Raw genomic sequence first — 24,402 nt, forward strand, 5'->3', positions numbered from 1 at the left:
CAAGCTAGCCTGGCTGATATGGGGTGAAACCCTGAATCAGGTCCTAGGATGTTTGTTTCCAGTCCAAGGAGGATGTGGGATAGCTGTTCGGACTGGACTGTTTCCACATGGAGCAGGGTCAAGACTGATTTGCATATGGCTGGGTTCAAACTGGAATGGCATGGGGAGCAAAAAAACGATCATTGTAGGCCCAAGTCTCTGTACTGGTGTGAATGTATGACATTGTTATGCATTCTGTCCATCAATTGTTCTTTTTGCATTTGTTCGGCGGTGGAGGGGCACGTAGTTCCAGGTCTTTGCGGCTACAACGGATGCGGCGAAAGTGTGGAGGAGTGCAGGTGTCTTGCAGGTAAATGGAAGTTAAGCCGGTTTTTGATGTAGGCCGGTCCTTGATCGTGTAGGGCTTTGTAGGCGTGCACGAGGATATTGAACTGGCATCTCTTCCGGATGGGGAGTCAGTGGAGGTCTCACGGGATATCTTCCTGCACAAACAACAATTCCTAGAGGCAATTTCCTCTTCCTATGTTTGCTGTGGAATGCAGCACATGTGCAAAGAGGAAATAATGAGAAGAAATAAAGATATTTCTCCTTGTTCCACCTCTCTGTGTTAAGCGCACTATTTTGGCACACTATCGGGTTGACAAGCGTTTGTAAATCTGGGATTTCATCAACTTCTAGGGTTAGATGCACAGGAACGCCCATGCTTCATCCGTGGAACGCCTACCACAACAAAATGTAACACAAAGCAGTGCAAGCTGCTGCTTTGTATTACATTTATTTAAAAAGTCATGGAAGTCAGTGCAAATCGCTCCACATAGCACAGAAATGTGTCTGTGGCAACACATATAAATGTGTAATACATAGAAATTTGCCATGCAACACATTAGGGATAGTATGACTTCATGGTGAACAGGTAGCCAAAAGCTGTTTTCGGTGTGTGTGAAGCTGCATTACCCCCAGGTCCCTCCGTCCTCGACACCGTCATGGACAAGTGAGATCTACTATCTCACTGACAGAAAAAAGAACGAAGGAATGCTGGACCTACCCTCCCCCTCCCACTGGGAGTACTTAAGGAGTACCGTCCCAGCATTCCTCCTGTTCTTTTTTCTGTCATCCTGACAGTGTGAGGACGCGGCAGGAGCGTGGGCGCTCCTGCCTTCTTTCTGGATGTGGCGTTGTGGCTGCTGGGTCTTACCTGGATGCCGGCGGCCCTTCGCTGTTTGCCTCTCCCTCCCTGCTGGGCTTGGGGGGAGTGGCGCGGGCCTCTTCATTTCCGGACCTCGCGGCGGTGTAATACCGCGTTGGTTCTCTCCTGGCCCGATGGCCGCCTCTCCCGGCCTGCTGGGCTTGCTGGGGGGCGCGGCCGCGCTGCTCCTCTGATTGGATGGCGCTGATTCCCCGGCCGGATGTGGTCATGCCTGACTTCCGGTTTTTGAGCATGGGGACGGAAGTCAGGCGCCTCGTGATTGCCGGCTTTGGGGAAACTCGTTTAAAACGAGCGTTTGGGGTGAGTACCGCATAGCGGTTGTTATCTCTGGTAATATTGCTGTTGTTGGTGTGTTTTTGTGATGGGAAAACATTCCAGGAAACGTCATCACCGGGAGAGGTCGTCCTCTTCCTCTAGTGCTTCCAGGTCTCCCTCTCCTGCCAGATCCAGGCGCCGTGATACTGGTGCTGATGCGCATATTAAGCGCTTGATCAGGGAGACTTTGTCTGAGATGGGTGATGCTGGATCCCGTCGCAGGTGTCCTGCTCCTGTTTCTTCGGACTCTAGTGGCGATGAGTCTGCGGGTTTGGGAGAGGAGGAGTTAAAAGGCAAATATGTGGACAAGGAGACTATGTCCGCAATTGTGCAGCATGTTAAAGAGAACATGGGGTTCCCTGACGGAGACGCGCCTAGTACCTCTAGGGGCCCTTTGTTGCGACAATTTCAGAGTGCTGCCACTGTCGATGTCCCTGTCCATCCCTTCATCCGAGATGTTTTGAAGCGCGAGTGGGCTGATCCGGATCGCATCCTGATTCCGCGCTTCATGACTAAACTCTATCCTCTGCAGGATATGGCTACTGAACTACCTGATTCGATTCCTATTGACTCGTTTGTGGCTAGTTTGGTGGGGCGTACTTCCCTTGCTGAGGATGCTGTACTGAAGGATCCGGTTGACAAGAAGGCGGATGTGGCGCTCCGTAAAGTGTATTCTGGTTCCCACCTGGCCTTACGAGCAGGCATCTACGGGACTTATGTGTCACAGTCACTGTTGTCTGACCTGAAGTCCCTCTATCAGTCTATGGATAATGCCACGGACTGTTCTGGTTTGCTGGAGCAGATTGAGCGTCAGGTGGAACTCCTATCTGATGTCTCCTTTGACGTTGTGCGGGCTTCGGCTCTTTCCGGGGGAGCTTGTGTGGCTGCACGGCGCAGTCTTGTCCTTAAGGACTGGAAGACTGACTCTGCGCAGAAAGCATGCGCTTTGAGGTTGCCCTTTCAGGGTACTATGTTGTTTGGGGGGGAGTTGGAGGCGAAGTTACACAAATTGTTTAAGGAAAAGAAGCATTCCTCTTCCTTTAAAATCTCTACTACTGCTCCTGTCCCTTCTAAACCCAAATCTTTCTTTCGCCCTGCTTCTCGTAGACAGTTTGTGAGAGGCCAGGGTAGGTTTGCTTCTGGCCGTGGTCGGGACCGTAAGGCTAAATCCCCTCCTCCTGCCAAGCCACGTTCCTGACTCTTTGGTGGTGGTTCCCGGGTTGTTGGTTGGAGGGCGGCTGCGCTTCTTCCTGGCTGCCTGGGTTCAGTCTTGTTCCGACGTCTGGGTGTTGGACATCATTCGCCAGGGTTATGTTCTGGAGTTTACGACTCCGCCTCCGGACTCGGGTGTTCGGCCGACTCCTTGGCCTTCGAGTCGCGTAAAGCGGTCTCATCTTTCTCTCGGGCTTCTGGACCTTCTTCGAAAAGGTGCCATTCAGGAGGTTCCCCCGCTGGAGACGGGGTTGGGTTTCTATTCCCTGGTCTTTCTGGTTCCAAAGAACACGGGGGGTTTCCGCTTAATTTTGGATCTGCGGGTTATGAACAAATGGGTGGCCAGAATTCCTTTCCGCATGGAGACTTTACAAAGGATAATTCCGTTGGTACTGCCGGGGCACTTCATGTGTACCCTCGACCTTCAGGATGCGTACTACCATGTACCGATCCATCCTCGGTCCCGCAGGTTTCTGAGGTTTTGTGTTCAGGGACGTCATTTCCAGTTCATGGTCTTGCCGTTCGGTCTCCGGTCGGCGCCACGGGTGTTTACGAAGGTGGTGGCGCCTTTGGTCGCATGGCTTCATCTCCAAGGGGTGATGGTATACCCCTATTTAGACGACTGGTTGATCCATGCTCCCTCTCGGGTCCTGTTACTGGAGGCCAGGGAGGTGGTGTGCTCGGCGTTGCGGGCCCATGGTTTCCTGATCAACTTGCCCAAGTGTCAACTGACTCCGTCTCAGGACATGGTTTTTATTGGGGCCCGATTCCGTTCGGATCTGAACCGTGTGTTCCTCCCCGAACCTCGGGTGACGACGTTGGTGTCCCTTGCTCATCGTTTCTGGTTGGGGGGAGCCTTTCCGGTGCGCCTTTGGTTGCGTCTTATGGGTCTGATGGCGGCGACTGTTTTTACAGTGGCTTGGGCACGGTTTCATCTGCGCCCCCTTTGGGTGTACCTTCTGTCTCTTTGGGATCCCCGGTCCCTCGCTTTGGAGATTCTCATTCCTGTGTCTCCAGTGGTCCTCCCGGTTCTTCTTTGGTGGTCTGTGAGGGATCATCTGTCTTTAGGTCTGCCCCTGCAGTCTTCTCCTTCTCTGGTCTTGACTTCGGATGCCAGCGCCTTGGGTTGGGGGGCGACCTTGGGGTCTCGCTCCCTTCAAGGTCGTTGGTCCCTCCTGGAGAGCCGCCGGTCATCCAACTGGAGAGAGCTCACGGCGGTGTCCCGGGCTGTGATGGGTTTCCGCGCTCTGTTGCTCGATCGGAACGTGTTGGTGCGGTCCGACAATATGGTGACGGTGGCCTATCTGAATCATCAAGGGGGGATTCGTTCGGCGTCTTTGAATGCGGTGGTGGTGCCCCTATTTTGTTGGGCGGAGGGCCATCTGCTGTCTCTGACGGCGGTTCATCTTCGGGGAGTGGACAACTTTGTGGCGGATGCCCTGAGTCGGTGCTTTCCGGATTCTCTGGAGCTGTCTCTCACCCCGGTTGCGTTTCGGCTTGTGTGCGGGAAGTTTGGGCGTCCCTTTCTGGACCTCTTTGCCTCCCGGCACAATGCTCAGCTCCCTCGTTTTTGCTCCCGGTTTCTGCAGGAGGGTTGCTGGGGGGTGGACGCTCTGTCTCTCCCGTGGCCGTCGCGTCTCCTCTATGCCTTCCCCCCCCTGGCGCTGGTTCCCAGGTTTCTGGCCCGGTTGTGTCAGGAGGATCGGGAGGTGGTGGCGGTGCTACCGTTTTGGCCTCGGAGGTCTTGGTTTCCGACGGTGCGGCTTTTGGCGGTGCAGGGTCCTTGGTTTCTTCCCCTGTCTCCGTCTCCTCTGCGGTCTTCCCCGTGCCTGTCTCTTCTCCGGTTGCGGTTGTCGGTGTGGAGGTTGAAAGGCAGGGTTGGCGACGGCGCGGTTTTCCGGAACATTTAGCGATGGCTCTTCAGCGTTCCCGACGACCTTCTACCCCTAAGGCTTATGATCGTCATTGGGGTAATTTTAATCGCTGGTGTTCTGCGTTGGGTGTCTCCCCTTTGTTCTGTTCCGTGCCGGTTGTCCTTCAATTCTTGTGGGAAGGTTTCGAGAAGGGTTTGGCTGTTTCTACGCTGCGTGCCCAGTGGGCCGCTGTTCGGGCTTTTCGTTCCCCGTGGGGGAATCTTTCGGATGTTGAAGAATTGGTTTCTCGTCTTCTTCGCAGTTTTACTGTTTCCCGGCCTGTGCCTCGCCCTTCCTTTCCCCTGTGGGACTTGCCTTTAGTCCTGCGGGTTTTGGTCGGTCCCCCTTTTGAGCCCTTGGAGACGGTGGATTTAAAGTTTCTCACCCTCAAGGTGGTTTTCCTGGTGGCTGTCACCTCTGCTCGACGTCTTGGGGAGTTGGGGGCCTTGATGGCTCGTGCTCCCTTTCTGTCTTTCACGGAGGGTGGGGTTGTCCTCCGCCTGGATTCTTCCTTTGTGCCGAAGGTTTCTTCGCAATTTCACAGGTGCCAGGAGTTGGTGTTGCCCTCCCTGGGCTCTGTCTTGGATTCTCCCGGTGGTCCCAGGTGGTCTTTGTTGGATGTGTGCAGGGCTCTGTGCGTTTATCTTGACCGAACTGCGGAATTTCGCAAGTCGGACACCCTTTTTGTCTCCTTTGGTGCGGCTTCTCTGGGGTGTAAGGCTTCTTCTGTGTCCATCGGCCGTTGGCTGAAGCAAGCCATTTCCTTGGCCTACTCTCTGTCTGGTTCTCCTCCTCCTTTGGGGGTTCAGGGTCGTTCTACGAGAGGGGTGGCTGCTTCTTGGGCGGAGGTTCGGGGTGTTCCTCTCTCTGAGATTTGCAGGGCTGCCACGTGGGCCTCTTCTAATACCTTCATCAGGCATTATCGTCTCCTCAATCTTTTGGGGGATGATGGAGGTTTTGCATTGGGGGTGTTGAGCTCTGTTCGCTCCTAAATGTTTTTTTCTGCTTATTTCCAATAAATCTCTGGGTTTGTTTGCTATCCTGGTGGTTTGTTGTGTTTTCTGGTATGAATGCCGGTGTTTGCTTTGGTATTTCTCACTTGTCCATGACGGTGTCGAGGACGGAGGGACCTGGGGGTAATGTCCTATTACTTACCGGTAATCTTCATTACTCCGGGTCCCGTAGTCCTCGACACCGTCATGACTTCCCTCCCTCCCTCCCTGTCTGCCGGCCTTCATTGGTGCTTGGTATTTCAGGAGGAATGCTGGGACGGTACTCCTTAAGTACTCCCAGTGGGAGGGGGAGGGTAGGTCCAGCATTCCTTCGTTCTTTTTTCTGTCAGTGAGATAGTAGATCTCACTTGTCCATGACGGTGTCGAGGACTACGGGACCCGGAGTAATGAAGATTACCGGTAAGTAATAGGACATTTCCCATATACAGGGCTAACTATGAAGAAAATTGTTATTTAGTATCTTGACCTAGGAAAATAGTAGAGCTATTATTAAAAGTTATGTTTGCTTAGTTTCAAAAATCGAATACAATGATGAAGGTAGATTTTTGATTAGTAGAAAAGTAAATTTAAAAAACTGTACTTTGTGCTGCCTGAGATAAAACCAGTTTTCAGCCCTATCCCAGAACCACAATACACAACCTTAACAGACTGTGAATAACTGTGCTTCTGCATTGGAAGGCAATGACTTGACGTCTGTGCTCTGGAAAATATGGATATTGTCAGCTAGTGGTCACCTACCAGGAATTAGCCACCTGGGAGTGGGACAGGAACAGTTGGCATCTTTAACAATTCTTCCTTTGACTTTTTCACGTGCCAATTAGCTACTAAAGGATGTGCAGCAGAGCAGATGTAAATGCATGTACACCTGCATTAATGTACACCATGAATGCACGCAATTATTCAGACATAAACCCTTACAAGGGATGGGAAGTGGCCATAACAAGGCATGATTTGGATTGGCTCACTATTTTGTTGGCATTCACAAACTACTCGATGATCCTTTATCACCCTGGAAATTATTGGAGATTGGATCCTGCAAAGGGGTTGAGTAAATCCACGTCCAGGGTAAGAAGGAGAGCCGAATACCCTAAAACTTTGTGGCAGAGTAGAAGGGGTTTCTTCAAAAGGAAAATGTTTTCCTCCGTGGTTCGATTTGTTTTTTTTATGTGTAACTGCACAGGCTTTACCAACACGGAATTGTACTTGCCTACAGTGCCAGAGTGAGGAAACACTTGAAGTGTCACTACATTTCCAGGAGTCCACCTGGAAGCCGGAGACCGGTGCTGCTTTACAAGCAATCCTCTGCTGCCTGGAACCTCCTATCCTCTCTGTCAGCCACCAGTGCGCCGGCTCTACAGTCAGTTTGCTTCGAAGTGAGGAGCATGCACACTTTCCTGGAGTTGAGCAAGACTTGCTGTTGCTTGTTGCAATATAAAATGGACTGCCGATTCACTGCATGATGAAGGATCAATGAACTGGCTGTCCTTTCTCTGGTTCCAATAGAAGAAGGAATATGCTGCTTCCTGCGGTTCTGTTCATTAAAGCAGTTGCAGACCAGTACCAGGACAGTGCATTAGGTGGCAAAGTGTCACAGTCCCCTGAAATTAGGGAAGGCGGTGCCCACTGACAACTACCTGCACAAATTAAGCATGGTTATAATTTTTTTCTCAGGCTGACCTGCAAAGGTACATGTGAAACCAGTGGAATGGAGGCATGATTCAAGAGATTTGTCATATCCTCATACCAAGACTTTGGGTCTTTTTGCTCCCAAACTCCACTCACTTCCCTCAGCACTATAACACTGATGACAGGAGGGTATGGGCCTGACGTACAGAATGTAGCTGATTGATTATCCAAAATTGTGTCTGACTGGTAGGATATTTCTAAATGCTCAGACAAAAAAGCATGATAATCGTTCTATTATGTTTAGAATAATTGTCTGGGATACTCTGTTGACGCCCAGACATTTTCTTCTGAATAAATGCACACAGAATTGTCCATTTTCGAAATAATTACATAAGCAGAGCATGCAAGAGAATCTCCAGGGCCATGCAGCGTATTTGCCTTTGTTTGTCTTCAAATAACGTGGAACAGATTTAGTGCCCCCTTTGCTTATGCTTTGTATACTTCATGGCTATGGCTGTGCACTGTGATTGTCAGCTAGCTCTGATGTGTGCTTCGCACCAGGCTCTGCTGTATGATTCGCAGCTGGCTCTGTTGTGTGTTGTTCACGGCCAGCTTTGCTGTGTGCTTGGAAACCGGCTCTGCTGTGTGATTGTCAGTTGGATGTGCTGTGAGATTAGCAGCTGGCTGAGTTGTGATTGGCAAATGGCTGTGCCATGAGATTGGTACTCGACTGTGCTGGGAGACTGTCAGCTGGCTGGGCTGTGATTGACAGCTGGTTGTGGTGTGTGCTTGGCACCCGACTCTGCTGTGTGCTTGGTAGCCGACTCTGCTGTGTGCCTGCTTGGCTGTGAGATTAGCAGCTGGCTGGGCTGTGTGCTTGGGAGCCGACTCTGATGTGTGATTGGCAGCTGCCTCTGCTGTGAAATTCGCAGCTGTCTGTGCTGGGAGATTGGCAGCTGGCTGCGCTGTGTGTTTGGCACCCGGCTCTGCTGTGCGCTGGCTTGGCTGTGAGATTGGCAGCTGTCTGGGCTGTGTGCTTGGCAGCCGGCTTTGCTGTGTGCTCGGCATCTGGCTCTGCTGTGTGATTCGCAGCTGCCCTGCTGTGACATTGGCAGCCCGCTGTGCTTGGAGATTGGCAGCTGGCTACGCTGTGTGCAGCCGGCTCTGGAGAGTGATTGGCAGCTGCCCCGCTGTGACATTGGCAGCCCGCTGTGCTGGGAGATTGGCAGCTGGCTGGGCTGTGATTTGCAGCTGGCTGCGCTGTGTGCTTGGCAGCAGACTCTGATGTGTGATTGGCAGCTGCCTCTGCTGTGAGATTCTCAGCCCGCTGTGCCGGGAGATTTGCATCTGCCTTGGCTGTGAGATTAGCAGCTGGCTGCGCTGTGTGCAGCTGGCTCTGATGAGTGACTGGCAGCTGCCCTGCTGTGACATTGGCAGCCCGCTGTGCTGGGAGATTGGCAGCTGGCTGGGCTGTGATTGGCAGCTGGCTGCGCTGTGTGCAGCCAGCTCTGGAGAGTGATTGGCAGCTGGCTTGGCTGTGAGATTGGCATCTGGCTGAGTTGTGTGCTTGGGAGCCGACTCTGCTGTGTGATAGGCTGCTGGTGACACAGAATGTTCTCTCACCTCAGTTTGAACCATGTGAACTCGATGAAGCCGCAGATCGTACACCGCGCCGTAAATATCCACCGTGTCTTTGGAGTCCAGTTGCTGAAGGATGCGGTCCAGCGCGATGAGCGTGCCCGTCCTGCCGACACCAGCGCTGCAAACAAAACGGAGACACAAGCTGATTTATGTCCAACCTTTGAATGGACCGCAACAAACCCCATATCTTCTGGTTCATTGTCCATCAGTCAAAATGACTGTTTAATACTACCCCGATTTCGAAGTTCTCACACAGGGACATTTATTTACCCTTCTCGACCCTCTTAACTTTTCACTGTATTGCTTCGTTCTTAGAGTTAAATGCATGGGTTTAACAGGGGCGTATCTTTTTTTAGGAGGGGTGGGGGGATACTGACTTGAGCTGTTACACCCCCTCCCCCGAATAAATGTATTTTCTGACAAGTAGTTAGATGCAGGTGCTTTCAGTCAGGTATTGTGAGATGTCAGTCGGATTTCAGCAGTAATGTTTACATATGCACGGATAAAACCGAACTCTTCCACTCTCCGTTTTGAAACTCCTCAAAAATATTGGTTATTTTACAAAATAGTTTGTTTTCTCTCTTAGCACTCCTACCAATCTGCATTCCTCTCCCTTTCCACTGCCCCTTAGACCCCTCTCATGCACCCTGCTTGTCATATAAAGTATTTAAACATTATAGGCCAGCCTCATTGTCGGAAAATCTGAATCTGATTTCACTCCTTCCCTCCCATTTCACTGACCAAGCTGCGCCCCTGGGGTTCAATAGAATACCAATGCTGGGTAGTATTGTCACATATACATGCGCACCTGTGAGGCCTTTCCTCGGGGCTCAAGAGAAGTCAGCAGGAAGTGGAGTGGTATCTACAGCGGGTACTGCCATTCACCGCTGTTTCCCTGGGCCACAGCGACTGCTGTCCTGCTTTTGGATAATCAATGTATATTTGCATCTATGGACCATGTTATCACATGGAGCAACTTTGTGATTTAAAAGCTATTTTTAAAATCTTCACTGACCGTTGTTTTACTAGTGCTCGAGTTACAGTCCCCGCGTTACAGTCCCCGCATGATAGAACTAAATTATCAGACAGAATACTGACAATTATATCATAAAGAACAAAAATATTTTAAACACCGAAAACCTTACCACCCAAAAGTAAAATGGGATTCCCACTGACAGAAACATTGTGGTTTCAGTGCGCTAAAGAGCTCAGGGTCCAATACACAAAGGGCCGCCACACTCGGGCGGAGGCCCTGCAGTTGTGGCGGGGGCCCAAACTCATGGCGGGACCTCCACAATGAGAATCTACAGCGAGGAGGTCCCGCTACGACTGCGGGCCTTCCACCACGAGTGCGGAGGCCATTTGTGAATCAGGCCCGAGTCTCAAAGTTAAAGCTACCACACTGATCTCTGATGAGAGGGGACATTGACCAGTCACAGAAATACCGGAAGTACTGTTTGTCACTAGACATTCGTTTGTGGAGTTGAAGCAGTGCTCCGCCCTAAGAATGATGATTACTTAGAACCGGTCTTGAAGGGCTAGCTCTTATCTAGTCAAGGAAAACATTTCCATAATGGTCAGGGCCAGTCAAAAGGTAAAGGTGTCTCCATTATTCAAGCTATGGCAAATCTTTTTGCGCTTTCGCCAAATGGCAGGAGGGATGGCAGCTGACACAAACTGTCCACAGAAATGTATATATGTTTATAGTATTTCTATAGCACAAACCTAGTCAAAAAGCGGAAGAGCCAAGTACATGGTCTATGGCAAGCATAAAGTCAAGAAGGAGAGGAAGCTGGCCTGTGGACGGTTAATATATTGTGATGTGGTGTTCTTTAAACGGGTGACTCTTCAACCCTTTACCTAAAAGAAGCATTCGGTGGTCCTGATGGATATGGGAATGTTGTTGCAGATTCTGGATGCATAAGTGGAAAAGGCCTGCTCTTTTGTTTTTTATTTTTTTAATTTCTTGGTCTGCAGCCTGACGGTGTCCTGGCTGATAGTGTGCTGGGAGGCACCAGGGATAATGAGCTTGTCTGCTGGGTGTTGGTTGTGATAGTTCCTGAATGATGCAGCTCATTTTGAAGATCCTGCGTGCCAGCAACGGGAGCCAATGGAGTTTTACCAGGATGGGGTGAATGTGCTCATATTCCTTCATACCTTGAATGAGACGTGCCGCTATGTGTAGGATGCCCCAAGGGGTGGCAGTGTACAGCCTGCAAAGCCATGGCGTACGGCATTAGCACCATCCAGATGCGAGAGTATGAGTGCTTGAATAGCAGTTCTGAAGTCACTTTGTATTTAGGGGAAGAGAAAGGCCCACGTTAAGGGTGCAGATAGGGTTTATAGACTTTTGTCCCCGTTAAAAAGGTATAGAATCTCAGCTGATTGCAAACATGCAACCGAGATATCAGAATTGCACATTGTTTCCAGAAAGTCTGTGCTTCTCTTTGATGATCCCCCTGATTAAATTATCAAAATGTGCTAAATTGTTGAACATGCTTCTGTCAGACTGCGGCTTAGTTCAAGTTTGTAAAAGTCGTGCGGAAAGTTCACAACATACGTCTTTTTACTCTATCTTCAAAACTAAATTGACAGGCTCTGGACTCGTTTTTTTCTGCCTAATATGTGACGATGATGCTCTAACATCCTGTATAAAAAGAAAACACCTTTTTTCATGTGATGGCAAGGCCCTGAATCCTGGGACAACAACACTTCTATATCTTATTCAGAAGTCATTCCTACTCACTAATTCTGTGATAGCTTCTGTCCCAGTCTATGACTTTGCCTCTGCAATGTATAGAATATTATTTCAATATAATTTTTCAAGCAGTACGTCACCTTATGTTTTTCATTTGAAAATGTTGAGAAACTTTTGGACTTGAAATCCTTGACATGGTTTTCCCCAACATCGTGCCTGCCATCTTCCTTTTTTGCTGACTTTGTTTTTGCTGGCCTTGGTACTCTGCACACTTTACCACTGCTAACCAGTGCTAAAGTGCATGTGCTCTATCCTTTAAACATCGTGAAATTTGGCTTAGACCCAATTGACATATTTAATTTACATGTACCCAGGGTCTATAAATTAGATGCCTTCAGCACTTATTGTGTCACCCATTTAAGAACCCCTACAAACATGTCTCAGGCCTGCCACTGCAGTCCGTAAGTGCAGTTTTAAACTGCGATTTTGACCTGACAAGATAAACTTTTGCCAGACCCACACCACCCTTTTTTAATACATATACATCATCCCTATGATAAGCCCTAAACAGCCCAGAGGGCAGGATGCAGTATATTTAAAAAGTTGGACATGTACTTTTAAGTGTTACATGTCCTGATAGTGAAGCAGTCTTACATTTGTTTTTCACTACTGTGAGGCCTACCTCTCCCAAAGTCTACCATTGGTTTAACTTATTACTTTTAATAAGTGATAACTTTCAATTGGGAATGGGTAGGAATGTCAACTTTGGTGTCCAAAGAACTGAAATTAAAAATACCTTCTTTAATGGTAAAGTAAGATTTTAATTCACAATTCTGAAAAGCCAACTTTTAGAAAAATGTGGCATTTTCTTGTCCTAACGATTTGGTTCCTGCCACCTGCATTCCGGGTCATACGACTAGATGTAGCTGGCAGTTGGTCTTTGTGTATTACTCAAGGGGAAATAGGAGAATGGGCATTCTCTCACTTGATGAGAGGGAGGAGCTGTCACCTACCACACTTGCATATCACAAAAGCCCTGCCTGAGCACTCTCACAAAGGGTTTGACAAAAGCCTTTTATTATCTCAGACAAGCTGAAGCCAGGGTAGGGGATCAGGAAATTGCAGACACCTCTGGGGGTAGAAACCTCCAGAACCTTCTCCTACTTGTGGGCACGAGGTATAATATTGGACCCTCAGACCCAATTCTTCAGTACACCTCTGGACCTGTGGAAGAATCCGAAGGACTGCTGTGCTGCTCTGTAAAAAGGATTGCTACTCTGCTGCCTGAGTGAAAAGGCCCTGACCTGAAACTTGAACCCAGCACCAACAGAGTGACTCCAAGGTTGTTGGCTGGCCTCCTGATCAGAGCCTCAGGGACAGAAAAGGCTTTAACAGTCTTGAACCAAGCACCTGGACTGTCTGCAGTGAGCCCTACCTCCCAAACGGTGCAACCCCAGTTCTGGACCCATGGAAGTGGGCCTGAAGGTGCTCTGCCAGCTGAACTGTTGTCCAGTTGACAGAACCGACGCAGCGCAACACATCTCCTTGCAGCTCCGCTTCGGAACCGCCTCAGCGCAACACATCCTGATGCCGAATCCTACATTGCAGTCTACTTGGAACCCCCACTGTGCGACACATCCTCAACACAGGCCTTCGCATTGAAGCTCCTCATTGATGGCATCCTCGACAACGCAGGAATACGCACCACAATCACGCTGCTTCTCAAAACCATCACTGTGAGACGCATCCTTGACACAGGACTTTGCATCGCAAGCCCCTTGTCAACCGCATCCTCAACAACGATGCAGGATTACGCATCGTAGCCCCGCAGCTTACTCAGAACTGCCTCTGCATGATGCATCCTCCAAGTGGGATCTCGCAACACTCTTCAAACCAGGATTTGGTTCCTGTATACGGCCCCCGCTCCATCATGATAGGCCTGAACTTGGGAATTTGTTCTGGTCTGGCACCACTTGATAGCCACTGTTGGCGCTTTGTACTTCTAGGCGCTATTTTTACTTAAAACTTTGAAATTGAATATCTCCGGGTCTACTGATTGGATTGTTGTCATATTTAGTCTCAAATAATTTATTACAATTTATTCTATTTTTCTGAAGTGGTGTGCGATTTGTATTGTGTTGCGTTTTCACTTTATTACTGTTTGAAGTGCTGCATAAATACTTCATACATTGCCTCTAAGCAAAGCCTGACTGCTTCGTGCTACCAGAGGGAAAAGCACAGGTTAATTTGGGGTTTGCTTGTGTTTCACCCTGACAGGGATTGTAGTTGCTGCTTGAATAGGGGTTCATCCCCCTCAACCAGTAACCCAATTGACTACAGGAACATTGACAATTTTTCTCATTTTATTCTTCTTCGACATTAAGTTACGTTTAGGAGAAGTTATGAGGTCTTCATACCATCTACTGAACATATTTTGCAATATAAAAAATATTCCAATTGAACTGCAGACAGCAACTAATTTCAGGTCCGGCATCAAATCGCAGACTTTTATGGCCAATTCTCAGACCTGTTGACACTCGTAACATTGCTAGACTATCCCCATTTACTCTGGCCCATTTTCTGTGTTTATAAGAAAGTGAAATTGATTTAAGACTTGCTGGAACTTTTCCACATAATCCAATATGACAACTGAACAGCATTTCATGTTTTTATATCTTTGTGTGCGTGATAATTTTACACAAGTGGCTTCTTGTCAAGCGATATTAAACTCTTGAAGCAGGTGCTGATGTATGGCAAGTAGAGCATGAAAATGAAAAGGTCAGACTATCATGGCTGAGTTGTCAAAGGTGTGTACAGCAAACATGCAGTGTGCCAATAGTAAAGTTGTCGATTGTAATAATTTAGCACTCTTCCAACCTTCCCATACAGGAAGCAAAAACATGGCGGCATTTTTGGGCCTCTTCCATTTAAATTTCCATCTATGTTACTTGTACTCATGTTCAGTGGGACTAGCCGGGCGTTTAGTGAGCCCATAGACTGGAAGGCTTCCACTTATGAAGAACCGGAGAAGAAAAATCGAATAATAAAAACCCTATACATTCGGACTTCCTAAGTGCCAGTTTGTTTTTTGAACCATATTCCAATATTTTGTTCAGAATTATTTCATGCTCACTTAATGCCGAAAACTTCTCTGAAATTAACAATAATTATTAGCAGAAGTTTTGGCTAAAATAAAGACACATTTGTAGTATATATCAAATACTACAGGGACAAGAACGGTGGGATTTCTAAAATACCATGCAGGAGCAAGCAATGCACTCATTGAATAGCAACCAAACAATCTCTTTCAAGAGCCAATTTTAAAATCCATTTTGGGGCACACATGGTTTACAACACAAGGTCAGGCAATGATACATGTTTAGCACAACACGGGGAGACGCTTTCGGGACGCGGTACATTTGAGAGGACTTAACATGGTCCCGGGACATGTGGCATAATTACTTTGGATTTGACTGGAACGTACAAACTCGGATCGGTAGGGATTTCACTTATCGCTACGAATATTTCACATTGGAATCGTAAAGGAATGATTTAGAAAGTGACAGATTTATTAAGAAAGATCGATTGACACGGATATACTTATGATACAAGTAGTAAGATAATAAGCATTGAGGAAGCCCTGCCGGGCAAAACGTGCATCGGCTGCTGCTTGTATTTGGAATAAAAAAGTGATAACGGAACTCTCTACCTGGATTTGGATCATTGTGTGGACTTTCTGTGTTATATAGCACACATACGATTGGACTAAATAATTGTGAATCTCTTTACTGTATACGATTCAACTGTTTAAGGAACCTTTATAGTGACTTTGCTCCGGTGTGCTGCGGTGCTTGTGAGTATAGATTGGATTTGGACTACTCCTGTAGATCCAAAAGTGTAATATTCAAGGTAGATGAGTATTTGGCACCGTGTTAGCACCCACTACGGAATGGAGTAAGACTGATATATTGCAATTGTTAGATCTGGGGGTCTCCAGTTGGCAGGGCATGTACCACTGTCCAAGTAGGGACCCTTGCTTCTAGTCAGGGAAAGGGGGATACACTGTTAAGATAACCCCTGCTCACCCTCTAGGTAGCTTGGCCTGAGCAGTCTAGGCTATCAAAGGCAATGTGTAAAGTATTTGTACCAACACTCACAGTAACACAGTGAAAACACCACAGATTTAATCTACACCAGTGTTAGAAAAATAAGGTATCTTTACTAAAAACTTCACAAGACCAAATACTACAGAAAAACCAACATACAATTAAAAAGGTTACTTTAAAAATAGTTCAAGAGTTTGTAGAAAGTACTCCAGGATGTAAAAATCAGTGTCCTGCACAATGCGACTCTCAATGCACAAAATGCGACACTCTCGTGCCCAACAGTACCTGTAGTTGCGCTAAGGTTCCCAAAAGCTATAACAATGAAGATGGCAAAGGCGATGCGATACTCCTGAGACCTTGGGGAGGCTTTGCAGCAGCCCTGCTTCACACAGCAGAGGTGGATGCGCCGGCTCCGATCTGTAGGGGGAGGATGCGATAACTTTGGCTTTCGTTGTGTAGGTTTCTTAGGGGGAAGCTTCAAGCACAGGTACAACCCTCGATACGCCACGGGACGGGACTCTGCTTTGAAGCACGCAGCGACTGGATACTTTCACGCACCGGCAGTGGTGCGGCCCGCAAACTGGTTCTGCGACGACCTTTGCAGTGTCAGAAATCTTCACGCACCGGGACGATGCTCGACGCACTCGGCGATGCAGAGACTCCGGGTGCTGCGATGACGCCACGATGAAATTCTTCTCGCACTCTCGATCTTGCGACTCGCAACCGGATGATGCGACCCTCAAACGGATGATGCGATGGGTACCAGTTACTCTTGTTCACGCTTTCTGCTTTCCAGCTCCCAAACACAGCAAAACGACCTCCTGAGGCCCCAAGACTAGGCAAGCACTCCAAGGCAGGTCAGAACTCCCTCAGCAGAGATCCAGGGGAGCTGGTGGTGAAGTCCTTTTGTTCCTGGGACTTCTTAACAGGGAGCCAGCTCTCCTCAGGCCCTTGGAGATCAGAATTTAAAGAAGGGGACGCAGCAGAGTCCTTCCCCTCTCCTTGGCAGCAAAGCAAAACAGCAAGTTTAGGTGTCTGGGGTCCTCTTCTTATACCCCTCCAAGTCTTTGTCTCTCTTTGTTCCACTGGGTGGATTCCCCTGCTCAAACTGGTTCCTGGGTGTGCTCTGCCCTGGAGCACCTGGTTCCTTTCAGAGTGAGGGGCAGGGTCGTTGGACGCCCAGCAGGAGGTGGAGCCTTCTTTGTGCTGGCAGAGGCAGAGTCCTCAGCCTGGCCAGTAGGGGGTAGAGCCGGCATTGTGCTGGCAGAGGCAGCCCTACTCAAACCCAGGGGCTACTCCTCCCGCCCATCTAGAGCAGATCTCCCTATTCACCCTGCTGCTGACTCATCCAGACTCCTGGAGCCACCTAGCCCATCACATGACACCAGTCAGCCAATCTGCACACAGGCACACAGGAAGGTTAAACATGAGAATAGCTACTTTCTAAAAAGTGCTATTCTCACACAGTGAATTTAAAAACCATCTTTCTAAAAAGATGTATAATTAAATTCTGAACACAAAGATACCAAACTTGGATTTTCTATCTTGCCTTTAGGGGAAGATAGGCATGTAAACAGCCTCCCCCATTGTGTCCTATGGGCAAGATAGCCTCTCAGCAGTGAAAAACGACAATGGCTGTAATTCACTACCAGGGCATGTTACACACCTCAGTACATGCCCTACCTTTCAGATACACTGCACCCAGCCCAGGGGGGTACCTAGGGCCACCATAGGGATGCCTTACATGTACAGAAAGGGAAGGGTAAGGCCTGGTCAGTGGTTGCACTGGCCAGGTCGACATGGTAGTCCTGGACTGCACATAGGCACTGCAAGCAGGCCTAAGACATCATTTTAGCGCTACTCCTGTGGGTGGCACAATCAGTGCTGCAGCCCACTAGTAGCATTTGTACTACCAGCCCTGGCACTCTCAGTGCACTTTACTAGGGCCTTGCAGGTAGAACAAATATGCCAAACATGTATAGCCAATTATATCACAATTTCCCTAGGGAGCACTTGCACTTTGACACTGATCAGCAGTGGCAAAGTGCCCAAAGCATCTATACCAGTAAAAACGACATCCAGCATAGCATCAAAAATACAGGAGGTAGTGGCAAAAAGTCAGGGGTAACCACGCCAAAAGATGCCAGGTCTAACAGCAATCTTTACTATTTATGTACAAATGCTGATGTGCAGATCAAGTTAGCATATCCACCTGTTTTCTTCTTTACAGGCAATGATACCACATAAGGAACCATAGGGAAGCATGGCCACTGATATACTTGGAACTCCATTCAGGGCTTCCCTGGCACTCTCACTCATAGGCACACTTCTGCGAAGGCCAACCTGACACTCGTCACAGAAGCTCACTGATTTGGAAATCACGAGAAGAGTGTGCAAAGTTAAAAGTTTTTTATCTCAAAATTTGCAAAGTTTTTAGTTAATCTTTACAAGTATGTGAAGGTTTTAAAGTTTTGCTCTTTGTGTTTAGGACAATTCTGCAAACTGAAAACTTGCAGGTACAAAAAAATAAAACATTTGCAGTTCTGTGTATGAATGCTTACCAAAAATTAAACTTGCAGTGAGTAAAATACTATGCAGAAGTTTTCCTAGCTTGGTTGGGTTTGATTAGAGTGATAATTGAGTTATCTTCTGAAAAAGATTTCACATCAGATGTGAAGACAAACAAGCTTTCGCAGAAAAATTCAGACCCCTTAGTCACAAGTTCAAATGCTGTCTCAGTTGACTCGGCCTTCTGTCTGTCTGAGATTGGTATGTTGAGTACCTCTAAACTGGGTAATATTGCTGTGTTATTTTCATGGTTTCACAGTGCTTATAGATGGCAGAAGTAAAGGTCGAAGCCCTACATGCAAATCAGGTATTATAAAGACAGGCTAGTCTCCCATACCCAGGTTTACTGGAAACACATGCTGTGGCAATTGGATTTATTCGCCACATTCAAGGTAAAGGCTATTCATGTTTCATATTATACAGAGAATTCATACAGACATTCATGAGGCATATTTTTGGGTATTATTCCCTATTATGGTGTTACATTCTTAGGTATTCCACCTAAAGCTATACCTATTTGTTAGCAAATTAAGCAGTTCAATTTGGCAACACAAATTTATATATATATAGCACATACCACAGGGATAATCCCTAACAGTTAATGGTCTTGATTTTCACTAGAACACACATTTAAATAATGCCTTAGACAACTGCTCTCTGGCAAAATGAGTTGCACTCAGTTCAAGATAACTGCAATAGCATTGATCTTTGGGAGAATCAAAGTAATATTTATCTCTCTCTCTCTCTCTCTCTCTCTCTCTCTCTCTCTCTCTCTCTCTCTCTCTCTCTCTGAAACTCACAATCCTACAAGCGATTTTTAGAGGTGAACTTTGTGGAGAAATGTGCAAGGATGCTGAACCACCAATTAATAAATGTACTTCTCCTATATCATGCTCTTTTGTGAACATCTCCTAAAGATCTTTAAGTTGATCCTCTCCTTGCCAAGAGGACGCCTTTTCTTGACTGCCTACTGCACTGAAGATCTATATTGCACACAAATTCTATGTTTGGGGATAAGTTTGTAATTTTCACAGGTGATCAGCAACAAGTTATATTTATGAATTGTGATTTGTCAGAGAACGATCTTCTATGCAATTATATATATATATATATATTGTTGCACAGGTTAAGAAATTGAATTATATGATAAACAGATCTAAAATGAAAATGTCTTATCAAGAAAGAAATTACCACCAATTCATCAATAAATTGAGAAAAGAAAATAGAGTGGTCATAAGGAATGCAGACAAGGGCGGGAACATAGTTTTATGGACCTTGGATGAATATTTGAAAGAAGCTTATAGCCAATTAAATTACCAAGATTGTTACAGGAAAAGTTCTAGTTTGAAATATAAACAGAAACAGGAGCAATTGTTCTTGCATGGAAAAGTATGGGTCTAATTAGTTGGGACGAATAATGGTTTTTAAAGAAAGAACACCCGACTACTCCGGTTATATACTTTGTCCCGGAGGTCCATAAAAATATACATAGACCACCTGGCAGACCCATTATTGTGGCGTGCGATGGACCATTAGAAAACATGTCCAGGTACATAGATTTTTTCATAGAGGAACATGTAAAAAGTTTGAAATCTTATGTGCAAGATACCTGTGACTTTTTGCGAAAGGTCAAGGATATTCAATGGAAATCAGAATATTTACTCATACCACTGGATGATTAATCACTTTACACGTGTATTAGGAATAGGGATGGCATCAGAGCTGTGGACTATTTTCTATCAAATAGATCGATAAAATTTGCGCAACACAACAAAATGTTAATTAGCATTTTACTTTTCTGTTTAGAGAATATTCTATTTATTTTTAACAATCAAATGTACCAGCAAATCCAAGGAGTTGCCATGGGGGGCAGCTTCTCCCCCAGTTATGTCTGTTTATTTATGGGCTGGTGGGAAGAGCTGGTCCTCATGAGGAAATATGAACAAGTGTTTTCATCTAAGGTCAAATCATGGTTCAGATTTATAGATGATCTGTTTATTATATGGTGTGGTAGCGAACAAAGTGCTATGGATTTTATACAACAACTCAATGTCAATGATGCCAATCTTAAATTCACTTTCACAATGTGTAAAACAGAAGTTAAATTTTTAGATGTGCAGAACAAAATTGTAAATAATAGTCTGACCAAATCCATGTTTAGAAAACCCACAGCAGGCAATACACTACTACATGCATTAAGCGCGCATCCAGCTCACCTCATCAACAAGCATCCCTTATGGCGAAATGTTGAGCATAAGGCATATTTGTAGTAATGAGGATGATGACAACATTAAAAAAGCAGAATGTCGCACATTTTGGCTAGAGGATACAAAACAACTGTAGTGGATGCAGCCATAACTAAATCCAAAGGAAAGGGCAAGAATAGATCTACTGCAATATAGCTCAAAAAAGAAAAATAGATCTAGTGGTAAACACGAGACAATCGAATCTACTAGACTAATCCTTGGACTTTCTAAACAGGAAAAACAACTTGGAGCAATACTTAGACAGAACTGGCCCATTGTACGTGATAACCCCATAATTGGCAAGCATTTACCCACCAACCCATCCATTGCTTTTGGAAAAACGGCTAGTATGGGAAACGCACTAGTTAAAAGCAGCCCAGAGGACCAGGGAAAAGGAATGTGGTTGACAGTTAGAAATTAATTCTTTAAATGCACGACATGTAAGGCTTGTCAATATGGCATTAATACCACTTTGTATCAAACTGCATTTAGTAACAAGATACAAACTATCACACAACATCTTACATGCAAATCTGAATTTGCAGTGTATATTTTAGAATGCAGTTGTAAACTGAAATTTATAGGCAGCACGAAGTTGGCAGTGCATAAGAGAATTTTGCAACATATGAGGGCCATCACAAACAATGATGCCAGTTATCCAGTGGCCAGACATTTCAGGGAACATCGTGATACTGACCTCAAACATCTCATATATTATGCCATTGAGTCAATACCGGCCCAAAAGAGAGCTGGGGATCGGGAAGGCAAACTAAGACACCTGGAAACCAGATATATTTTAGAATTTGACTCTAAGCAGCCAGGAGGTCTCAATAACACAGAAGATCTGCACACCTTTTTATAGATTTTAATTAGAGAATTTTGCAAGATCTTTCAGTAATAAAATCTATGTACAATTAGTTGATTTTTACAGACAAGAGAATGAATATCAAAAAGTTGACACATTAGCGATTATAGGAAATTTCTTGAGAAGTACCATTTCAGAGACTTTTTAACAATTCTTAGCCTTTGTGCAATATGCAGTATTTATTTATCTATATGTTTCTGTAATGGTCATACATATATATTTATTTATATATATTTATATGTTTGTCTGATTATTTAATGTAGTATTTATGAAATTTGATCTAAACATTTTTGAGGACATGGATTTTAGTGTATGTGATTTTATCCATTTTAGCTGTTGGAGTGAAATTCTATTGTTACATTTTGTATGCACATTGATACACGATTATGTATTATGTAATGGATAGGAACCCAACAGCTGCCAGATCTTATAATACACATATAATGCAACATCCATTGTACGTATTCTCCCATCACCTCATTTTGCATCAATCAGCATATTCCATATGAATAGATGAATAGTCCAAATTTATTTGGTGACTGTGAAATGCTGACGATTAATCTTAAACATACTGTCTGCGTATTTGCACATTTCACTTAAGCACTTTTTTGCCGTTCCTTGATGAGTGAATCAGGATTTTAATGGCAATACAAAATACACAGCACTTTTTCATATTAAGCATCTTTCCTTTATAGTTTTATTCTTAATTTTAATTAAATTTCAGGGGCATGCACTTATATTAGATATCATTCGACAATCAACATATTAACATGGCATTGTAGGCATATTTGGCATTAATGCAGCTATTAATTTATGGCGATATGTCTGTGTTTAGTGAGACAACTTATTATGTTTATGCAATACAAGGCTTTGTTTGCTGCTGATAAACAATATATTTTTTTAACTATGATGGCAACATTATATATATTTTTCTGTTCGTATTCAAGCGTACAAATGTTATTAACACCATAGTATGTAGTCTATGTTGATTGATGTAATGCAAGCACTAGCACTTTAAATTTGGGAATCACTGTTCAAGCCCTGTCATGTGATCAAGGCCGTGGACCGGCCGAAACGCGTCATGGCGGACTAGCTTGGTGGCAATAAACAATCATCCTGCACTAAATTGGGTCCTCCCTCGTTTTTCAAAGTCTGCAATAGAAGTTATTGACTTATATAGAGATATATATATATTTTTTTTTTCTTGTAAGAGATGTTTTTGCCAAAAGTGTAAATATCCTGTGTGGAAATAAGGTTTCAGGGAATATTTATCATTTGTGCATCACCAAATACAGTGTCTTGATTTGTTTTGATCCTATTAGCAGCACCAAGACACGCTAGGGTAAACATGCGCTTTACAAATCGCTTTAGCATAACATAATATATTAAAATCTTTGTTTCCATCACACTTCAGAATTACAAAAAAGTGCTTCATTTTTGCTTTCCTAACTGATGAATGTATATAGTTAATTTACAGGTATTTACATTTTGTTGTGTGTTACAAAACAAATTGACACCCTACAGCATTTTCTTTCACACTCCTTATACTCCAGCAAGTTTGTCACATATTTCACGTTACTTTTATTTCTCGGATTTCACAATGAGGGAAGATTGTAAACAATAATCCCCATGGTAAAAAAAAAAAGAGTATCAATTTGTCAGAAGACATAGCCTGACATTGGGCCTCTGTCTTTGAAGTGTAGCAGATGTAAAAAGATAAATACGGAGTTTAAAGGCGACTTTATTGCTTGGACTTTTGCAACCCACCAAAAATCGCCTCCAACCACCAGTGGGTTGCGACACAGTTTGGGAAATACTGCCATAAGCACTGTAATTGTTGATTCCACCTTACTCTCTTGACCCCCCAGTAGCTGAGATAAGTCTTGAGCTTTGCCTGCGCTACCTAAAGGTGATCCAATAAAACCTATAAGGGCTTTGTGCATGCCTCTGTTTGCAAGTACCTTTATCAGAGTAAGAGAGACAGTGCCTCACTAAACTCCATGGTGTTGAGGGCTCAACGTTCTCCAGACACAATCCACGTTCTGTCAAGAAAGACAAACACCTTCAAGACTGATTCATTTTAGGTTACACAGGCACTAATGCTGGGACCCGGCCTGCTCTGTCATCAGTAGTTCTGCCCCCAGCCAGTGCTTAATTTAAGCCGGTGGTTTCCGGTGCTCAGCACGGGCACTTAATCATCAACCATGGCGCTTTTCATGAGCACCAGTTAAGGACACATTCTTTACGGGAAGATTAAGTTATTTGCCCATAATCACAGGATGCTTGAGCCAACGCTGAGAGTGGACCCTGGTTCTCCAGCTCCAAAGTCTGCAGCTCTGGTCATTATGCCACATCCTCTTTCCACTTTCATGGTTAGTAGTTGGATGTGTTTTAGGCAGAGCCAAAAGTAGAAATGGTCTGGTGCAAGCTGCCTCCTGGCGAGAGCCACAGCACTTATTTTTAGGTCTCGCCTAGGCAGCGCTTGCGCTGTCTCGTTGGGACATGCAGTATACACTATAGTGTATATAAGCTCCGCTCACTCTCTACCCATCATTTTCATTGGCTGGTGTCCTAAATGGTACCTTCCGATTGATTGTAGGCTTGTTAGTCCCTCCTTATGATGGACATTTCTTCATTTGTGTCCTTCCACGGCTATTGCCCCCTTTACTGCACAGACTACTTTCTTCCAATGCCTTCTCACAACCCCATACTATTGCATTGCCAATGCTTGTTTTATTTGTCTCTCCCCACAAAGCTTGTTTTATCTGAGATCTCTGTTTAATTATTTAGGATTAATACAGCCCACGCCGCGGACCTTCTTTTAATTATTTATCATTAATACAGCCCAAGCCGAGGATCGAACTCTGCTCTCCAGCTCCAACGTCAGCAGCTTTATATGTTACGCCACCGCTCCTCGCTTCAAGACAAGCCCCCTTAAAGGGGTTTATCTTTGTTTCCATTGTGTGCACTTTATAGTGCCCCTGGGGCACAA

The 24,402-nt window shown here is 45.6% G+C and overlaps 1 protein-coding gene across 3 annotated transcripts in view; it reads right to left on the reverse strand.

The window, feature by feature from the left end:
* Positions 1 to 24,402, reverse strand: part of PTPRB (protein tyrosine phosphatase receptor type B) — a 461,363-nt gene that overhangs the window by 11,002 nt on the left and 425,959 nt on the right. For all 3 annotated transcript variants that reach the window (XR_014981270.1, XM_085652523.1, XM_085652524.1), the window contains one exon: positions 8,910 to 9,045. Coding sequence is in view for 2 of the 3 variants with exons in the window: in XM_085652523.1 (XP_085508649.1) it covers positions 8,910 to 9,045 (136 nt within the window). In the remaining variant the exon portion in view is untranslated. The remainder of the gene's footprint in view (positions 1 to 8,909; positions 9,046 to 24,402) is intronic.

The sequence above is a fragment of the Triturus cristatus genome, chromosome 4_1, assembly GCF_964204655.1.
Source record: "Triturus cristatus chromosome 4_1, aTriCri1.1, whole genome shotgun sequence".
NCBI lineage: Eukaryota > Metazoa > Chordata > Amphibia > Caudata > Salamandridae > Triturus > Triturus cristatus.